The sequence below is a fragment of the Coregonus clupeaformis genome, chromosome 29 (assembly GCF_020615455.1).
Source record: "Coregonus clupeaformis isolate EN_2021a chromosome 29, ASM2061545v1, whole genome shotgun sequence".
NCBI classification, from domain to species: domain Eukaryota; kingdom Metazoa; phylum Chordata; class Actinopteri; order Salmoniformes; family Salmonidae; genus Coregonus; species Coregonus clupeaformis.
The window spans coordinates 56,966,034-56,981,152 of NC_059220.1; the positions used below are offsets into that span (position 1 = coordinate 56,966,034).

The following is a 15,119-nucleotide window of genomic DNA, read 5'->3' on the forward strand; positions in this document are numbered from 1 at the left end:
GGCAAAGCCTCTGTTTTTGCATGTCAGACATGCCATTAGCACTGAGGCTTAATGGCAGAGGCGGAAGTCTCCCCCAAGGTCATCCATGCATGGATGTTATTATCACCCCAATTATATAGAGTAGGCCAACATCCCCATGTGGATGTAGTGAGATATCAGGTGGGACATGGTGATAGGGTCTGATTGTGCTGGCCTCTGTTGTAGCTGAGAGTTGTTCAGTCAAGATAACCTCTAGGGCAGGGGTATTCAACTCTTACCCTACAAGGTCTGGAGCCTGCTGCTTTTCTCTTCTATCGGATCATGAATTGCACACACACACCTGGTGTTCCAGGTCTAAATCAGTCCCTGATTAGAGGGGAACAATGAAAAAATGCAGTGGAAATGGCTTTGAGGTCCAGAGTTAACTTTGAGGGCTCTAGGGCAACACAATCCTGATGCACACATGAAAGGAGTCACATCTGTCAGAGCCCCATAGGATAGGTTCAGGGCATTCAGGCTGTATTTAAAATCAAACAACTTCCAAGCAAAACCAATATGTTGATTGATGTTTTTTCTAAGAATGAGACTAAGATTGGTTTGTATTAAATAACTTTAATAGAAGAAAGTCAGTTGAATATGCATTCCACTTGGTGCAGAGTGCTACTAATATCACTAGCTTCTACTGTATACTTCAATCAACCATTACTCATAGGCCTGAAAAGTTCTGAGGGAAATACTAAAATTTACAAATAACATCAAGTTACTACATAAGAACTGTTACTTTTATTACAATAGTCAATATAAAAAAGCATTTCACAACACACTAAATCAAAATAGTTCATGGTTATAGTGGAAGATTATGCTGCTCCTGAAGAAAGTCCTTGACAGCTTGTCATCTTGGCAACCTGTAATTGAAATGTTTTATAGTTGGTTAAGCATACACTTATGGAAACATTAACTTTTGATGGAATTGTTTACGTTTCCAACCGCAATCAAATCTACCTATAGAACAACAGAGCACTTTCCATCAATTCAAGTCAAAAGAAAAGTTGAGAAATTCTGAATTATTCATTTTGAAATAACGTTAGTTGTCCATCAATGACACATTTGATCAACTTCAAAATTGGTACGTGCCATCAAAAAGGTAGGCCTAAACTAGAATTTGAGTAAAGGATGTGAATGCTACCCATGTGGTACTTTCTGAATAGGAAATGTCACAGATGTTCACCATTAAGGTTATTTATACAGCTTAAATGATATAACTTTTCTTTCACCTGAAATGTTTGTATATGCAGGACTACTACCAACTTGGATACAGGGATGAGTGGCAGAAGGTGAGTACTAGGGTTGTGCATCTTTCCCTTGCAAGGCGATTCGATACGTCTCTACACTGAACAAAAATATAAAATGCAACATGTAAAGTGTTGGTCCCATGTTTCATGAGCTGAAATCAAAAGATCCCACAAAAATATTATTTCTCAAAAATGTTGGCCACAATCAACCACCTGATCAATTCTATGTGAAGGAGATGTGTCGCGCTGCAAGATGCAAGATGCAAATTGCAAGATGCAAATTGTGGTCACACCAGAAACTGACTGGTTCTCTGATCCACGCCTCTAGCTTTTTTTTTTTTTAAAGGCATCTTTGACAGATGCATTCAGAAATTATTCAGACCCCTTGACTTTTTCCACACTTTGTTACGTTACAGCTTTATTCTAAAACATTTTCCATCAATCTACACACAATACCCCATAATGACAAAGCAAAAACAGGTTTAGAAATTGTTGCACATTTAAAAAAACAGAAATATCACATTTACATAAGTATTCAGACCCTTTACTCAGTACTATGTTGAAGTGATAACAATAACCTAGCAATTACATTGGTTGTCACTCAACTAATAAAGCCACATTTTGCACAAGCCATTTTACAAGCATTTTTTTACGCTGAAGGCACACAGATGTGCAAGATAAGGGGCCTACCTCGTTGGTCAACACATGAAGCTGCTCACATTGCGCAGTTTGACTAGGCTACGGATATTGCCTGGGGTTGTTCTGCATGCAAAATTACTTGTAGATCAATGACTCTCAACACAGTTACGTGCTTAGTTCGACAGTGAAGGAGAGGACGCATTAGTTGTCACTAAAGATAAGGTAGTAATATGCAAATATTTATAGTAAACCAGCGATTCGTAACATTTTAATTGATTTTCGGACCAATAAATGCTTCATTTTGATCTATTTGGGGTCTGCAGACCGATGCACTCGTATCTTAAACATTTGAACCGGGGACCGATGAGTATCGGTGAATCGTTACAAATAACAATCTATTGACAACAAGCAGAAATAGAAAACATTTAGTAAAATGCTGTTAGATTACCTTCATGACCCTTGTCCTTCTTTGACTTGTGGCTCTTTGACCCCCTCGATCTCCTCAACGCCTGCCTGGGTCATGAGGTCAGCAATGTTCTTCTCCAGGTCATCGATGCGGGTGCTCATCTCGTCGAGTGAACATGGTTAAGGAAGACAATGGGCTGGCCGATAATGGACCTGTGGATAACGCTGATGGGTGGGATGTGCTGGCTGGAAAACCTCTCCATTATAACATTAATGATTACCACTCACAGACACTCCCCAGCCAAGATTCTGACTCCAACTGGTAAAACATATCTAATGTATTCCTATGCACTACTATACTATAACAATGTTATTTCCACTTCTTTCTGTGCTGTAATATAAAATGCTACCAGAAATCTTTGACAAATTAGCTTATGTAAAATAAACATCAAAATTGGACTAAAGACCATTATGTTTGGCAATGAACTAATGGGGGTATGACACCCCAGTTATACAATATTTATAATGATTTGAAAGATCTAGGCCCATACCAAGTTACCTAAACATTTTGAGGATATTTCTTCCGATGATCTGGTCTGACATGGTCTGGAACTTGTCCTGCATCTGTTGCAGCAGTGTCTGGACCTTTTAGAGAGCAGTAACAGGTGTATCATAACACAGGCTGATATGATCTAGTGTATTCAATTACCGAACGTGACCCATCTTGCAAGCAATTTATGAAAATCCAAAAGGCAAACTGGAGGAGAGAGATAAAGACAGAGGGGGGAGACTAAAGGAGAGAAAACAGCAGAGATTATGGTCAATTCAGAATAATTTTGTAACCTTTAATTTAGCATGATTCAAACCACATCAAAATGTATTGGCATTTTTGTTTATTTATATAAGCAAGCTATGCAGAGCGTGATCATGGATAACCATCACTAACTAAAAAGAGAAGGCGTTCCTTTTTCAGTCAGTGAAGTCTAGATCTTGGGAGATGTAGCTACAGCACTAACACAGAACAATGAGCCAGACGTTTCACTGGACGTATAAATCTGAAACATCCGGTTGGCATTTCCACACCACCAAATATGGTGATGAGGGAAGCCCAGTGGCCAGCAATGGGAAAAGATGGCGCGCGATGGATTTTGGCCGACATTCTGCACATTTTATCATTAATGAAACATTTCATCTCAATACAGTTCTGTTACCAACACTAAAATATGTTACGAACAGAGTGGATCATGTTTTGTAGACTTTACCCTTTGCCAAAGTTGTTAAAAAATTGCGATGTTTAGTAGTAGTGCAAGGGCGAATTTAATTATTGCACACGCGAACTTCACAGCGTAGGCTTTCCCTAATGACATATGCAAATACATGCTTGAACACGCCAATAGGATCTCGCTAGCTCGTGCTTGGGTCTGCCCGCCTCCTTGCTTGTTCTGCCTACAGGCTGTGGTCTATCTTGGGTTAGTTATAAAAACATTTGGGACTACAGCAGTAGAAGCCATGGTATTTGCTTACCGTTCTAGAGTTTGATACTCTACTTTCGAGTTATTTCGTACGATCCAATTTCTTAGCTAGCTAGTTACATAGGCTATTGAAATTATCCACTAATGTCAATCGAAACATATCCATTCACCAGGCCTGCTTTTTGGCTGGCTAGCTAGCTTCAATGTCATATACTCACCACATTGGTAAGGTCCTGAACTGACTTTGGATCCGTTTCTGCCATGTTTTCCCTGTGCACGACACGCGGGTTATGAATTGGTGTAAAATAAACTCTAGCTAAAATAGCTACCTTTGGCTGAAATAAATACAGGATCCCTAGCTCTACCCCGTAAATCCAGATATGTCAGTCAGCTGTTTTTGCAAAACACATATCGCGAGAACACTGAAGCAGGAACCCGAAGGAATATGGAACATTGAGTTTTTTGCTATGCAGCGCCTCAATCTAACTCTGGCCTGGCGATGATTTTAATCCTGCGGTTTTCATAGTCACGTAAACCCGACCCAAGGCAAAGTGACTAGCATTGATACATTGTGGGAGGCAACAAGTCTGCCTACGGACAGTGGTGGGAAAAGTACCCAATTGTCATACTTGAGTAAAAGTAAAAGATACATTCAATGACTCAAGTAAAAAGTGAAAGTCACCCAGTAAAATAATACTTGAGTAAAAGTCTAAAAGTATTTGGTTTTAAATGTACTTAAATTGTCAAAAGTAAATGTAATTGCAAAAATATACTTAAGTATCAAAAGTAAAAAAATCCTTTCAAATTACTTCTATTATGGCTAGCCAAGGGCACACTCCAACACAATTTACAAATGAAGCATTTGTGTTTAGTGAGTCTGTCAGATCAGAGGCAGTAGGGATGACCGGGGATGTTCTCTTGATAAGTGTGTGAATTTGACAATTTTCCTGTCCTGTTAAACATTCAAAATGTACCGAGTACTTTTGGGTGTCAGGAGAAATGTATGGAGTTGTAAGTACTTTACACCACTGACTAGGGAGACTATGGCTTTCAAGAGTGTACAAATTAAAACTATTAGGGGGAAAAAACGTAATTGTTAATAACTGCACTGTATTGTGACAATAACAAAGACACCATATTTGAGAAACGAATCGTCATCATGCGTGTCATGCAGTGACTCCAATACATTTTTTCCCCCATAGCCAATAGTAGTTGCACTGGTTGAAGAAGTCAAATTGTAAAGACTACAGTATTACTGTAAGCAGTAGATAGATCTCGTCTATGAAGAAGTTGGAGCGCGTTCTTGTGGAGTTGTCAATGAATTTGCGCGTAAATGGAAGAGGTACATTCAAATCACCAGTGGGAACATCGCAACCGCAATGTAAGTACATTTTTACTCACTTTCCAGGCTATTGTTGTTCGGGATATTCGAAGCCATATGCGTGACCGACCATGGGAACGTTGGTAGTGTATATAGACCCCTCCGCCTGTCACAGGGTTTCCCAAACTCTGTGCACGTTTTGGTTTTTGCCCTAGCGCTACACAGCTGATTCAAATAATTAACTAATCAACAAGCTATGATCATTTGAATCAGCTGTGCAGTGTTAGGGAAAAACCAAAAAGTGCACCCCTTGGGCTCCTGAGGCTATCGGTGCGCACGCTGCAATGTTTTTGTTTTGTTTCCTATGCTGAAGTATTCTTTGTTCAATTTATATTTCACCGTGTTACACGTTTATTACCCTGTCTATTTACAATTTAGCCTACTACATCGCCCGGGAATATTATCTCAAGGACAGTTAGTCCATGTACCAAAGGGATTTAAATTGAGATACTATTCTTAGATGGGGGCGGAAAATCATGGCTGGGAGAGGTTCTTTACTGCACAAGACACAATCTGGGTTCTTCACTTTATATACAACCAACAAAAAGTACAGATTTTGGGTAGAAGAACTAGCAGTATTTTTGGAATAGTTATACTTTTTCACGCATAGTTAAAATAACCTACTCTTATGTTGGGGCATGTTGTAGCCCATCCCTTTATCCTTTGTTTACATAAGTGTTTTTTTCCCTTCTGTTTTACCCAAGTCATCCAAATACAGGTAGCTTAGTATAATACAGACATTGAATGACAGCCCACCTAAACTCTTTAACCTGAAAGCATATGGTGAAGAAAACAAGGGAACATTTTCTGTTGGGTATTATTGGATAGGCTATCCAAGTTATTCACTGTAGCTTAATATACTATCTTAATAATGTTTACATATCTTGCATTACCCATCTCATATGTAAAAAAAGAAACGTCCCTTTTTCAGGACCCTGTCTTTCATAGATTATATTTGACATTACATTTTAGTCATTTAGCAGACGCTCTTATCCAGAGCGACTTACAGTTTTTTTAGTGAGTGCATACATTTTTCATACTGGCCCCAAGTGGGAATCGAACCCACAACCCTGGCATTGCAAGCGCCATGCTCTACCAACTGAGCTACAGGAGGCCCACAGATGATTTGTAAAATTCAAAATAACTTCACAGATCTTCATTGTAAAGGGTTTAAACACTGTTTCCCATGCTTGTTCAATGAACCATAAACAATTAATGAACATGCACCTGTGGAATGGTCGTTAAGACACTAACAGCTTACAGACAGTAGGCAATTAAGGTCACAGTTATGAAAACCTAGGACACTAAAGAGGCCTTTCTACTGACTCTGAAAAACACCAAAATAAAAATGCCCAGGGTCCCTGCTCATCTGCGTGAACGTGCCTTAGGCATGCTGCAAGGAGGCATGATGACTGCAGATGTGGCCAGGGCAATAAATTGCAATGTCCGTACTGTGAGATGCCTAAAACAGCACTACAGGGAGACAGGACGGACAGCTGATCGTCCTCGCAGTGGCAGACCACGTGTAACAACACCTGCACAGGATCGGTACATCCGAACATCACACCTGCGGGACAGGTACAGGATGGCAACAACAACTGCCCGAGTTACACCAGGAACATACAATCCCTCCAACAGTGCTCAGACTGTCCGCAACAGGCTGAGAGAGGCTGGACTGAGGGCTTGTAGGCCTGTTGTAAGGCAGGTCCTCACCAGACATTACCGGCAACAACGTTGCCTATGGGCACAAACCCACCTTCGCTGGACCAGACAGGACTGGCAAAAAGTGCTGTTCACTGACGAGTCGTGGTTTTGTCTCACCAGGGGTGATGGTCGGATTCGCGTTTATCGTCGAAGGAATGAGCGTTACACCGAGGCCTGTACTCTGGAGCGGGATCGATTTGGAGGTGGAGGGTCCGTCATAGTCTGGGGTGGTGTGTCACAGCATCATCGGACTGAGCTTGTTGTCATTGCAGGCAATCTCAACACAGTGCGTTACAGGGAAGACCTCCTCCTCCCTCATGTGGTACCCTTCCTGCAGGCTCATCCTGACATGACCCTCCAGCATGACAATGCCACCAGCCATACTGCTCGTTCTGTGCGTGATTTCCTGCAAGACAGGAATGTCAGTGTTCTGCCATGGCCAGCGAAGAGCCCGGATCTCAATCCCATTGAGCACGTCTGGGACCTGTTGGATTGGAGGATGAGGACTAGGGCCATTCCCCCCAGAAATGTCCGGGAACTTGCAGGTGCCTTGGTGGAAGAGTGGGGTAACCTCTCACAGCAAGAACTGGCAAATCTGGTGCAGTCCATGAGGAGAAGATGCACTGCGGTACTTAATGCAGCTGGTGGCCACACCAGATACTGACTGTTAATTTTGATTTTGACCCCCCCTTTGTTCAGGGACACATTATTCCATTTCTGTTAGTCACATGTCTGTGGAAATTGTTCAGTTTGTCTCAGTTGTTGAATCTTATGTTCATACAAATATTTACACGTTAAGTTTGCTGAAAATAAACGCAGTTGACAGTGAGAGGACGTTTCTTTTTTTTCTGAGTTTATATACTGTATTCTATTCTATACTATCTATTGCATCTTAGCCTATGCCACTCTGATAATGACATTGCTCATCCATTTATTTATATATTCTTATTCCATTCCTTTACTTAGATTGTGTGTATTAGGTTTTTGTTGTGGAACTGTTAGATATTACTTGCTAGATATTGCTGCACTGTCGGAACTAGAAGCACAAGCATTTCGCTACACTCGCAATAACATCTGCTAACCATGTGTATGTGACCAATACATTTGATTTGATGTTCAGCTGAAAAAGTAGTAAAAAAACGTTCAACTTCTAGTGACCTTTAGTTCAGTTTTAATGTGATGGATTGTTTTTCAATGGACACTCTTTGGGCTCTTTAACTGTCACATTTCACATGCTGCTCTATGCAGTCTAATGAACTATTATATACTAGAAATGACAACACGTGTATGTTCACTGACAGACTTTGAATGTCACCAAAGTATCTATTTCCTGTGAAATGTCACCCACTCTTTCTGCATTCACAGTTCCCTCTTTCTTTACTGCCTGCTGTCTCCCTACTAAAAGTTTTATTGAGAGGATTCCTGTGTTGGTAGAAATCATGTAATCCTGAATGACAATTTGAGCTGAGTTATGCAGAGCAAAAAAGATGTCAAGGTAATTAAGTATCTCTGTTTATTCTCTTATTGTCTCAATCAGTGAAGAGACAAGAGGAAGTGTTATTAAGCCAACATTGCTACAATATGAGCCTGTGGTCTGTAGTGCTTGAACATTTCCACAGCCTTGAGTTTATATATTAGCAGTCACAGCAACATATTATTGTTTTGAGAATACTTCTTGGTCAAGTTATTTTACTTGTAAAACATCATTTTGAATTGACAGTCTTCAGCTGACTACACAAATTCCTTCAAAACACACACACACACACACACACACACACACACACACACACACACACACACACACACACACACACACACACACACACACACACACACACACACACACACACACACACTGTTCTTAGAGTGTCTTGCATACCAACCTTCCAGTTTCCACACAGGAAACAATGCCCTGAAGTAACTCCTAAGGGTGTGTGTGCGATGTTGAAGTGCCTCACTGGTAATGCACGAAGGACATATTTTATTCAGCACACCCTAAAGAGCTCTTTTTATATAAGGAGCAGTGTTACATTTTGTTGTTTCAATGTTCTTCCCAAGGCTGTCTAGGGGGGAAAAGTGAGCCTCTGTTTTACTGTACCTCTAAAGAGTCATTTTAGAGATTGGGCCAAAGAGAGGGAAAACTGGGAAAGAAGAATGTTTCCCCCTATGTAAATACTGGCAGTTCTGTATGGACTATATTTAGAAGAACTCAATATTTGGCAAAGCTTCTGCATTTTATGTAACAGAGTAGGGGGGAGACTAGTAAGTTAAAGAGCATTATATCAACTTTGTGTGTGTTATCCCTTCAAGAATGTTCCTACCCTCCATGGAAAAGGCAGGTACTTTAGTGTAGTGGTATGTATAATAGTAATGTTCACATAGGCTAGAATAGAAGTAGAATAGAATAAGCCAGAGCTATGTATTTAGAGAGTTGGGCCATTGCGGTTTCTGCATTATGATGCATTTGCATGACACAACAACATTTTATGGCAGCCTTGTTAGCGCTCATTAACATTACATGGGGAATACAACGTCTAGAATGAGCATTATGATGCATTTACATGACACTTCAAAATTCAATGGCAGCAGTGGCAGCGCCCCATTAACATTGCATGGGGAATATTTAAATAAGGCTATGTAACAGAATGAATTGGAACAATATACACAATTCTAAAAGTTGGCCCAACTCTCTAAATACATGGCTCATAGACTGGTAACAGCTCATAGACAGTTCCAGAACTATTTGCATTCTCAAAGCTCTAGAACCTTTAGCAGCAGTTCTGAATTCCAGCAAAGATATGGACAGAGACCATATTTTGTAAGTGTGTGAGAGGGTCTGTCTTATGGGTTAGGGTAGAGCTGAGTTACTAAGAGGAAAACCTTGGGGTCTCTTGCAAGCTTGAAGCATTGGGATATTACTAGAGGGCTATTTTGGATATACTGAATTCAGATAGGGGTGTGAGAGAACAGGCGTGGGTGGCAAGGTGACTTATGTTTTAAGAATTGTTGTTGCGTTATGGTGATAACTGATAGTTCGTTTTGGTATTTTGCTGTAGTGGAGATGGTGCATGTGTTGGTAACTTTAGTTATGTATGTATAAGAGGGTGAGTTCTCTAACAAAGCATGAGAGAGGGAGCGGCATTTAGAGTTCGTTATTTGTTTTCTATGCTTCCAGTCATGATCAGGAGTGTCTGTTTGTCCACACCACGGTGCTGGGTTTGACTGTGAGACCAGGCTGCCATCTGAGGCCCTAGCTAGAGATGGACATTGAGGTGGACATCCAGGAGGAGGACATGGAGGGCTCGTGGACCCTGCTGTCGTGGCTGGCCTCCTGTGTGATGGTATTTGGAGGGGCCCTGCCCTACGTGCCTCAGTACCAGGAGATCCAGAGGAGCAGCAACACTGAGGGATTCTCCACCCGCGTCTGTCTGCTTCTGCTCATCGCCAACATCCTACGCATCTTCTTCTGGTGAGGCCAGGGGAGAGAGGGTTCACTGGGGACAGATTACATTGGGTATATGCACAGTATACACATCCAGTGAAACTGCCAGGTGCTATGTAAAGCAAACAGTTCAAAATAAACAGAAGAAACCTACAAATTATTGTACAGTATGCTCACATGGTGACCTAATGAAACAATTCACTTGTGAGCATACAACAGTGCAGGTTTGTTTTGTTTACTTGAAACATGGATAGAGAAGTGGATAGAGGAAATGAGAAGCATTGTCTGCGCTGACATTGTGATTTGATTAACCACTGTAATGTTGTCTACCTACAGGATAGGGAAGCAGTTTGAACTGACTCTGCTCCTCCAGAGTGTAGTGATGATCATTACCATGCTGGCTATGCTCCATCTCTGCTGCAACATCCAGCACGCAAACCGCGTCAGCACCAAACAGCACCACTTCACAGGTAACTCAACCAAACCATAAACACGTCAGGCAAATAGCCCTACTTCACTTGTAGGCTACTGTAAAAACATTATATGTATTATTATTACTACAGCTAGTGCTAAACAACACTACATTATGTCCCAACACCAGAAAACACCACCTCACAGGCAAATTGATCTATTGCTACTCATCACATTTGAAAAATGAACACATAGTTATAGTACACATAAGCCTATGTAGTGGTGTTCAGTTTCAACTCTAAGCTCTTGCCAAAAGAGGGGGCCATAGGAGAAGGAATAATCACTCTAGAATCTTGCTCTCTCTCGCCCTCTCTGTCTCAGTCTTTTTCTCTCTCACTCACTCTCATACTCTCTATCGGTCTTATGTCATTTCTAGTTTTGATTGGTTATTTTATAGGCTATATGGTACGCTATGTTTACGCCTGAGGTCCTTTGAGATGAGTGATGATCTTGTGGATGTAATTATGGGGATTGGTGTGTGTGTGAGAATAAAGGGGAAATGGTGGATGGATAAAGTCACTGGGCTGTCACATAGAAGATATTATTCTGAGCTCTGGGGGGTGAGAGAGAGTGTAGAGAGAGTGAGAGAGAGAGTGAGAGAGTGAGAGAGAGAGTGAGAGAGAGAGAGAGAGAGAGAGAGAGAGAGAGAGAGAGAGAGAGAGAGAGAGAGAGAGAGAGAGAGAGAGAGAGAGAGAGAGAGAGAGACTGGATTTATGGATAATTGTGTTTTCACAGAACTACAGGTTGATTAAATCTCTTTCATTACATTTACAGTTCCAATCTTAGGTCAGCTTTTTATTAGTCTGACTGGGAACCAAATGAAATCTTGTAATATTACGATAATTCAAAGAAGAGTGTTGTGTGTTATTAGATCACTAACTCCTCGGCCCTAATAATGTATCTGTCATGTTGATTGATTAGTGAATAGATGCTAAGTTATTCATGGTGAGGTTATTCATGCTGTAGATATCGGCGAGTTAGTATGGATTTGTGTGTGTGTGTGTTTGTGTGTGTGTGTGTGCTGTATGGATTTGTGTGTGTGTGTGTGTGCTGTGTACCCATGCACGTGTCTGAGATTGTGTTATACTGTAGATAATCATTGCTTGGGCATAGGAGATGTGTGAGAGAGACTGTGTGCCAGAATGAGTTTAATTTCCTGTTGGTCTTGTCTTGTAGTCTGCTGAGATACTGAGTTCCAGACTCATTCTTTTGTCCCCTGTTGGGAACTGGAGAGTCCTCACTCCATCTTTACTCACATCTATTCTCAGTCCTGTATCATAGGAGCTCAGCAGCCAAACCAATAGAGAACTCTGAACTGTTTTGAGTGCCCTTAATCACCCTGCCACAGACACTACAGGACAGCAGACCGTCACTCCAGTCCTCTTCGTTTCGCTGAAGGGCAGGTCAGCTGTCTGATTTCAGAGGGGATGGAGGGATGTGATGGTCCAGGCTCAAAATAGCCCTAACTCCCCCCCCAATCACTACTTTACTGTCCTTACTTCAGGGACATCCAGCTCTATGACAGCCGGCACAGCAGCACCTGTCCCCATCTAACCCTACCACATAATTACACAACACAACCACACACACATGCACACACAACAAAAACGTTCACAACCACACACACATGCACACACAACAATAAACATTCACAACCATTAACACACATGCCGACAAGTACCAGCTTTTGGATAACATTTAGCTTCCTTTAGTAGAGGTCGTCTGAGGTCAGTAGGTAGTATATGTGCATAAGATACAGTGCCTTGCAAAAGTATTAATCCTCCTTGACGTTTTTCCTATTTTGTTGCATTACAACCTGTAATTTAAATGGATTTTTATTTGGATTTCATGTAATGGACATACACAAAATAGTCCAAATTGGTGAAGTGAAATGAAAAAAATAACTTGTTTCAAAAAATTCAAAAAAATAAAGAACAAAAAAGTGGTGTGTGCATATGTATTCACCCCCTTTGCTATGAAGCCCCTAAATAAGTACTGGTGCAACCAATTACCTTCAGAAGTCACATAATTAGTTAAATAAAGTCCACCTGTGTGCAATCTAAGTGTCACATGATCTGTCACATGATCTCAGTATGTATACACAGAGCACCATTAAATCCATTATTAAAAAATTGAAAGAATATGGCACCACAACAAACCTGCCAAGAGCGGGTCGCCCACCAAAACTCACGGACCAGGCAAGGAGGGCATTAATCAGAGAGGCAACAAAGAGACCAAAGATAACCCTGAAGGAGCTGCAAAGCTCCACAGCGGAGATTGGAGTATCTGTCCATAGGACCACCTTAAGCCATATACTCCACAGAGCTGGGCTTTATGGAAGAGTGGCCAGAAAAAAGCCATTACTTAAAGAAAAAAATAAGCAAACAAAAAGGCACGTTCGCCAAAAGGCATGTGGGAGACTCCCCAAACATATGGAAGAAGGTACTCTGGTCAGATGAGACTAAAATTTAGCTTTTTGGCCATCAAGGAAAACGCTATGTCTGGCGCAAACCCAACACCTCTCATCACCCCGAGAACACCATTGTGGTGGCAGCATCATGCTGTGGGGATGTTTTTCATCGGCAGGGACTGGGAAACTGGTCAGAATTGAAGGAATGATGGATGGCGCTAAATACAGGGAAATTCGTGAGGGAAACCTGTTTCACCCTTACAGAGATTTGTGACTGGGATGGAGGTTCACCTTCCAGCAGGACAATGACCCTAAGCATACTGATAAAGCAATACTCGAGTGGTTTAAGGGGAAACATTTAAATGTCTTGGAATGGCCTAGTCAAAGCCCAGACCTCAATCCAATTGAGAATCTGTGGTATGACTTCAAGATTGCTGTACACCAGCAGAACCCATCCAACTTGAAGGAGCTGGAGCAGTTTTGCCTTGAAGAATGGGAAAAAATCCCAGTAGCTAGATGTGCCAAGCTTGTAGAGACATACCCCAAGAGACTTGCAGCTGTAATTGCTGCAAAAGGTGGCTCTACAAAGTATTGACTTTAGGGGGGTGAATAGTTATGCACGCTCAAGTTTTCAGTTTTTTTGTATTATTTCTTGTTTGTTTCACACCCAAAAATATTTTGCATCTTCAAAGTGGTAGGCATGTTGTGTAAATCAAATGATACAAACCCCCCAAAATTAGAATACAGAGATGCGCTATTATGACCTTTTACCAACTTTGTTTTTTCATGCTGCATAGATCACAGAGTATGCATAGAGGATGTTTCAGGAATGACAAACTAGGAAGTGTGAGGCTCACTGTACTGATGGAGGGGGGTGTCGATGGAATGAAATGAGCATTTCTCCTCGCCCTAAAGAAAGGTTGATGTGGTCTATTGTCATTGAAAGTCAACATCATGTCTAGAGTGGCAAAAGGACATTCACATTCTCTCCACAGTTTACTTCAGAAAGCTCAGGGGCCTCATGTACAGTGCATTCGGAAAGTATTCAGACCCCTTCACTTTTTACACATATTGTTACATTACAGCCTTATTCGAAAATAAAATTCCCCTCATCAATCTACACACAATACCCTATAATGACAAAGCAAAAACATTTGGCAAATTTATAGAAAAAACAAAAGGAAATATCACATTTCAATAGTTTGTTGAAGCACCTTTGGCAGCGATTACAGCCTCAAGTCTTCTTGGGTATGACGCTACAAGCTTGGCACACCTGTATTTGGGGAGTTTCTTCTCTGCAGATCCTCTCAAGCTCTGTCAGGTTGGTTGGGGAGTGTCGCTGCACAGCTATTTTCAGGTCTCTCCCGAGATGTTCGATTGGGTTCAAGTCCGGGCTCTGGCTGGGCCACTCAAGGACATTCAGAGACTTGTCCCGAAGCCACTCCTGCATTTTCTTGGCTGTGTGCTTAGGGTTGTTGTCCTTTTGAAAGGTGAACCTTCGCCCCAGTCTGAGGTCATGAGCTCTCTGGAGCAGGTTTTCATCAAAGATCTCTCTGTACTTTACTCCGTTCATATTTTCCTCAATCCTGACTAGTCTCCCTTTCCATGCCACTGAAAAACATCCCCACAGCATGATGCTGCCACCACCATGCTTCACCGTAGTGATGGTATTGGCCAGGTGATGAGCAGTGCCTGGTTTCCTCCAGCCGTGACACTTGGCATTCAGGCCAAAGAGTTCAATATTGGTTTCATCAGACCAGAGAATCTTGTTTCTCATGGTCTGAAAGTCCTTTAGGTGCCTTTTGGCAAACTACAAGCGGGCTGTCATGTGCCTTTTACTGAGGAGTGGCATCCATCTGGCCACTCTACCATAAAGGCCTGATTGGTGGAGTGCTGCAGAGAGGGTTGTCCTTCTGGAAGGTCC

The 15,119-nt window shown here is 41.6% G+C and overlaps 2 protein-coding genes across 4 annotated transcripts in view; one reads left to right on the forward strand and one right to left on the reverse strand.

Moving 5' to 3' along the window:
- Positions 1 to 571: 571 nt before the first annotated feature.
- LOC121576679 (heat shock factor-binding protein 1) lies at positions 572 to 4,204 on the reverse strand. Of its 2 annotated transcripts, XR_006002509.2 has the most exons (5): positions 4,006 to 4,204; positions 2,894 to 2,960; positions 2,359 to 2,485; positions 1,254 to 1,369; positions 572 to 884 (listed from the first exon to the last, which is right to left on the reverse strand). XR_006002509.2 is itself a non-coding variant. In XM_041890034.2 (4 exons), exons 1-3 carry the CDS (start codon positions 4,048 to 4,050, stop codon positions 2,361 to 2,363), a joined length of 237 nt encoding a protein of 78 aa, XP_041745968.1. In that variant the 5' UTR covers positions 4,051 to 4,203; the 3' UTR covers positions 572 to 884; positions 2,359 to 2,360. The 2 variants fall into 2 exon arrangements, 1 of the variants encoding a protein (XP_041745968.1); XM_041890034.2 differs by lacking the exon at positions 1,254 to 1,369 and having other exon boundaries at positions 4,006 to 4,203.
- A 576-nt stretch (positions 4,205 to 4,780) lies between these two features.
- LOC121576678 (solute carrier family 66 member 2) overlaps positions 4,781 to 15,119 on the forward strand; it is an 87,552-nt gene continuing 77,213 nt past the window's right edge. The window contains exons 1-3 of one of the 2 annotated variants that reach the window (XM_041890032.2): positions 4,781 to 5,168; positions 10,048 to 10,341; positions 10,651 to 10,784. In XM_041890032.2, the coding sequence (XP_041745966.1) occupies positions 10,133 to 10,341; positions 10,651 to 10,784 (343 nt within the window). In that variant the 5' untranslated portion in view covers positions 4,781 to 5,168; positions 10,048 to 10,132. Of the gene's footprint in view, positions 5,169 to 9,726; positions 9,857 to 10,047; positions 10,342 to 10,650; positions 10,785 to 15,119 lie in introns of those variants that run through there. The other variant, XM_041890033.1, reaches the window with a different exon arrangement.